The 6,037-nt window shown below is 38.1% G+C and overlaps 1 protein-coding gene across 1 annotated transcript; it reads right to left on the bottom strand.

The window, feature by feature from the left end:
* Nucleotides 1–1,516: 1,516 nt before the first annotated feature.
* On the bottom strand, nt 1,517–3,035 carry LOC136810865 (uncharacterized). Its single transcript, XM_067067456.1, has 2 exons — nt 2,395–3,035; nt 1,517–1,976 (listed from the first exon to the last, which is right to left on the bottom strand). The coding sequence occupies exons 1-2, from the start codon at nt 3,033–3,035 to the stop codon at nt 1,517–1,519; spliced, it is 1,101 nt and encodes a 366-aa protein (XP_066923557.1).
* Between the last annotated feature and the right edge of the window lie 3,002 nt (nt 3,036–6,037).

Genomic DNA, 6,037 nt, shown 5'->3' with positions numbered 1-6,037 from the left:
TCCAAATGGGTCCATAAGTTAAGAAAATGAAATTATCATCTAGCATGGGGGTTTTGTTTTTAAAAACAAACCTCAAAATTATTATTATTTTTATTAAAATGAATATTACAGGTTGTAGGCACTCAGTGGGCCTCTAAACCGATCTCAATTTACAAATTTTGTGTAACGAATTTCTTTGGATGGCATTTCCATGCTTCTTTCAACTTTCCTTTGAAGCCTTTTATGGAAACGGCAGCTACCACCTGAGACGGCAATTTATTCCACGTAGGGATGGTTCTGTAGTAGAACGACTTTGTTTGCGGGCCGCGGAATCCATCACTTGCAAAGTTCGGCTGGAGTTCATCTTTATGTTGTCGATTCGGACGTGGTCGATGGGTAGTTTTCTTTGGAATCGTAGCTTTTATCGTAGAAGTGAAGATGCTTATAGACCTGCACCATATCACAAAAAGTTCTACGAAACTCTAGTGTTGGTAATTGTAAGCTTCGTAGTCTATCCTCATAAGAGAGATTTTTGTAAAGTTTGACAAGCCTTGTTGTACGTCTCTGCACTCCTTCCAATAGGTTGACGTGTTTCCTTAGTTTCGGTGACCAGACTGATTGTGCATATTCAAGATGCGGTCGAACGAAAGTACAGTACAAAGTAAGAAAAATCTGTGGGCTAAGGTTTTGGAAGCCACGGTTAATAACTCCAAGCATCGAATTGGCCTTGTTTACTTGCTTAGAGATATGTTCCTCGAAACTCAACTCTGTATCAATAACAACACCAAGATCTTTCTCTATGAAAACGTGTTCCAGTTGATTTCCATTTAGAGTAAATGGATGTGCATGTTTAATGTTTGTAAACTTTCCAATTGTAAGTACATGGCACTTGTCTGGATGGAACTGAAGCAACCAGTCTTTAGACCATTTCTCCAGCTCCTCAATATCTTTTTGTATGACAAGAGAGTCATCTATGGAGTCAACTTCTTTAAATATCTTTGTATCATCAGCAAAGAGTAGTATGGATGAGATGATTTTATCAGGAAGATCGTTGATATATAGAACAAAAAGTAGTGGCCCAAGTACACTACCCTGTGGTATTCCACTTACTACATCATTTGTTGTTGATTTTGACTGATTCACTTTTACCTGTTGTTTACGTCCGTTAAGGAATGCTCTTATCCAATCAAGTGTAGGTCCTTTGAGTCCATATCCCATTAGTTTTTTGCACAATCGACGGTGTGGCACGGTATCAAATGCCTTTGCAAAATCGAAATAGATACAATCTACCACTTTTCCTTCTGAGGTACTTTCACAGCATCTATCGATGTATGTTAGCAGTTGGGTAACTGTCGAGCGTTTGCTAATGAAACCATATTGTTTATTTGAAAGGAGTTCCAGGTCGTCGAGATGCTGTGTAATGTGCGCTCGTAGAATTGTTTCCATCAGCTTACAACGATCGATGTTAAACTTACAGGTCGGTAGTTAACAGCCAAATTTTGTGCTCCTTTGCTCTTATAAATTGGAGTTACATATGCTAATTTTCCGGTAGGACTCCCGTCGATAACGATTCGATCATTAAAAGTGCAAGGGGTTCTGCGATATAGTCTACAAGTTCTTTTAACATTTTTGGATGCGTTTCATCTGGACCAAACGATTTGTTGTCATCAAGTTTCAGTATAGATTTGTAAACAAGATCTTTTGTTATTGGTATTCTTTTGATGACACGATCTGTGCGGGACTGGAATTCCGGTAGTTCTCCTTCGGGTTCTTTTGTGAAGACACTACAGAATTGTTTCTGCAGGATGTCTGCTTTTTCATGGTCTTCATGTTTTAAAGATGAAATGTCATTTGGTGCTTCGAGTAGGGATGAAACCCCACTTGCAGATTTTAGTTTACTTCGGACATGTGACCAGAAGATCTTTGGTTTACTTTTCGACTTGTCGCAGATACCTTTTTCGTATGACCTTCGAGCTTGTGTTATCTTTCGGTTCACTCTGTTCCGTGATGTTTACGTAGTTTGTACGGTTCCTAGCTTTTTCTTCCGGGTCTTTAGACTTTAACCAGAGCCTATGAAGTTGTCGTTTTTGTTTTATCTCATTCTGGACCTCTTTTTTGATTGGTATAGCTCCCTTGAGTTTCCAGCTTTGATTATCAATATATTTTATTGGAATAAACAGGCTTCTCAGATCAAGAACTTTTCCTTTAAAGATTGTCCACATATCTGTTACTGATTTTCCTCTCAATTCGTTGATCAAATTTTTCGACCATTCTCCATCATTTAGGTGTTGTTTCATCTTTGTGTAGTCACCGGTTTCATAACTGTATCTTTACGAATTGGGTTTGCGTTGAGTGTAGCAATCAAACGTAAATACCAATATGCTATGGTCGCTCTTCCCAAGGGGGCTCAGGTACTGAAGGTCGCTTACTTGATTTTGTTCATGAGTAAGTATTAAGTCTATCGTTGAAGGTTCGTCTGTTCCTCTGCATCGCGTTGGTTCATCAACAAGTTGATAGAAAAACGCGTCTCTGAGAGCGTCCAAAAACTTTTCTTCCTTGCTTTCCTCAGAGTGTGACGTTGTCCAGTTATTCCAGTTTATGGTTGGATAGTTCATATCACCTAAGAGACATTTATGAGTGTATCTCTTCTCGGAAGCAATAGATTTGATCAGCTCGTTGAGTTTATCGTTGTTTTCTTCTGAATGATTGTTGTTTGTTGGACTACGGTAAAGGCATCCAAAAACTAACACATCCCTGCCGCAAAGTCGAATTTCGATTATGCATGATTCATCAAATTCTGTCGCCGATTTTACACCCACTATAAGATGCTTGATCGAGTTGTGAGCTAATATAATGATCCCGCGTCCTTTTTTTGATGTTATATTTTCATGGTTCACCAGCTTATACTCTTCAAATTCGTATTCATGAGGTTCTCTCAGTGCACCAACCTTTGATTTAACTTCACAAATTGCAATCAAGTGTGGTTTTACATTTCGTGATTGCATTTTTAATTCTCCCAATTTTTCAGATGTTAGTTGGTCTGCATTGGTATACATGATTTTTATATTCTTCGCAGTTATTGTATTATCTTGTGTCTTGTTTTTTTGGGTTTTATTTCTTTCGTATTTTTTCTTACATTCTTTGGTGGAAATTAATCTTGTCGTTGGTTGTTGACCTTCTTTAGGCGGAATCCGTTTTTTGAGGAGCCACGGACTCGCCAGATCCCACCTGTTTCGCTTTCATTCTTTCTTTTAGCTTCAATTACAAGATTTTTGAATTCTTTCCTTTGATCAGGGGTTAGATCTTCACAGATACTTATCCCTTTATACATATTCACACCCTTCAATACGTGAAGGTTACCGAATATACTTTCCTTTTCTTCTTCCTTGTCAAATGAAACTAGCAATGGGCGTTTCTTGTCGGCTACTTTTGCTCCAAGTCTTGTCATATGTTTGATCTTGACCTTAGCATGAAGATTTTGGGTGAGTGTTTTCACCCACTCCTCGTCTTTCTTCGGTTGATCATCAGTGAATTCTTCAATACCGTGAATGATGATGTTTTTTGAACGTTTTAATTTGTCCTTTTCTTCCGCAGCTTCCTCTTTGTGCACCTCTTTCACGGCTATCTTTATATCGTCGTTCGAGGAAACAATTTGGCTGTCAGCAGAGGCCACAGCGGCGTAAGATTTTGTGCATTCCTCTTTTATCGTTGACAGGATTTGTGTTCGGAAGTCCTCGAGCTTTTTTTCCAATTTGGTTTCTACGTATTCAACAGTATGGAACGCTGGATCGTTTTTCAACTGTTTTTTTAGTACTGTTAGCTCATTCTTTTGTGTTTCGACTATCTCCAGGAGGTGCTGTTCATTGTTCTTTAGTTTATCTATCGTTTCTTCCTTTTCTTTCACTATGGTTTTCAGCTTAGAAAGTTCAGCAGCCTGTCTGATCGAGGGTTGTGGTCCAGGATTGGGAATATCCTGGATATCTTTTGATATTTGTACGCAGTTCGTACACACGTACTTACAGTTAAATCTCCTACCGTCTTTGAAAGCTGAGATCATGTAAGGGGGTAGTCGAGTGCAGATATAGTTGACCATCCTGTTGCAGTTTGAACAAGTCAAACAGTCCCCATTCTCGTCATCAGCGCAAGCTTGTTGGGTGCAAAGCGGGTTAGGTGTGTATCTTGATCTTGTCGACATCATGGTTGTTGTTAATCGAGTGTGATGTTGGAATTTTAATGTTTTTGAGTGAGTTTAGGAGCGATTTTTCATAGTTTTTCAGAAAAATTCTGATTTTGTTGAATTTGTCTGTCGCTCCAAAAAACACGTCTTGACTCGATTTTAATTGACGTAAAATAAAATTGTTAATGAACTTGTTACTTAAAATATCACTCACTTACATAATTTATTTATGATATGATAACACCCCTTTCTTAAATAAATGGCCTCTTAAAGTCGTTTATGTTTGCTGCAAGAAGGGAGAAAAATTTAATTTGACCCCCGGTTTCTTCTCTCTTTTTCTACATAGCTATTTCCCGCGTGTTAGTGTAGATACAACTTTAATCCGGGGAAATGAAGCGTTTACATTGGTCTAAATTCACGGATGGTCACGTGGCCAGAATTTTTTTATGCAGGGAATTGCCGTGGCGGCAATGTTTTGCTTTAGTGAGATTGACCATTTTGTTGTTTTGATTTGAGCGGGCGAAATTTCTGTACAAACCAAAATATGGCTTCGTTGGAATACCGGTTGAAACACTTTTGCCATCCATGTTTTTTTTTTATCGCTTCGGCTGCTTTTGAAAACCATAACAAACGGCCTAATGTTTATGCCTCAGGTTCTCTTTGTTTAACAGCCTGCGTGGCCCACAAATTTTTACAGACGGCTGGTTTTTTCTGTTGTTTTATATTCTGGATGGAGATAAAAAATTCCGAGATTATTGGTGATAAAGTTTAGAAATTACCTCCAGTAGTCATTAGTCACACTAGGAAATCAAGCTTCAGAAAAAACAACATCAGTCATTTACAGGATGTATTTGCAACAACAAGGATGAGAGTTACCTGAATCAAGTTCAAGTGTTCAAGTTTCCAAGACTACCGTAAGTTGGTCTAATATCAACATCCCTTGTCTAATTCCGACACCCTCCTTTAGAGAAAGGAATAATATGAAAGCTTGAATCACTGATTGGAAAAGGATTATTCCTCTCTGACCACTACTAAGCAAAGAAAAACAGTTTCAACCTTTTCTATAAATTTCAGCTGATAAAAGTGTGTCTGAATTAGAGGAGGGGTGTCGACATTGGACCAAGTTACGCTATTGATTAAAACTTGAAAACTTGAGACAAAATGAGACAAAATCACCGATTGCAAACGTGCAGCATCAACCAACCAAATTTTGTCATTCAGTTCCCGAAACAGCCCTTCAATTTTTAAGGCCTTATTTATACGCTAAAGTAAAAATAATTCTGCACATGTAAATGGGTCTGTGTTTGAGGTCCGGCAAAATTTCCGTGAAATAGCCTATCCGGCGATGCGCGGATCTAGGTGACATGCCATGGAGTTTTTACAAGATACTTCTCTAATTGGTCATTTAAAGTGATAGAGATGACGCGTTCTTCAGAAAAAGTAATAAGATTCTTTTATTACATCTTAACGACCAACCAAATCAAATAAGAGCTTGTAAAAACTCCAGCTTGTCCCATCTAGGTGGGTTCCGTCTCCCCCGTAGATCTTTTTCTTGGGAAGTTGATCTTCAAATTAGTTTTCAAGGTTGGCTTGGCTCAAGTTTTTTCATCTATGACTCAAACTTTAGGCAATTTCTCATAGTTTTTGAAAATGTTAATTTCATTAAAAAGCGCCGGGTTATTTTTGCATGAATCCCTTTAGAAATTTTGCAGCACATTTTTTTGCTTGCGAGTCAAGTAAACAATATAGTGTTTTCGCAGCATTAATCTTTGATACGCATTTCAGCGGGATGCTACTGTAGTGTTACTAACTGACCTCTGTTATTTCTTAAGAGCCATTTTTTTTAAAAATCTTCAGAATAAAGAAAGTGTGATACCTCAC

Source organism: Clytia hemisphaerica, unplaced genomic scaffold (genome assembly GCF_902728285.1).
Source record: "Clytia hemisphaerica strain Z4C2 unplaced genomic scaffold, Clytia hemisphaerica genome assembly, whole genome shotgun sequence".
Classification (NCBI taxonomy): Eukaryota; Metazoa; Cnidaria; class Hydrozoa; order Leptothecata; family Clytiidae; genus Clytia; species Clytia hemisphaerica.
This window is presented reverse-complemented; position numbering and strand designations above follow the sequence as displayed.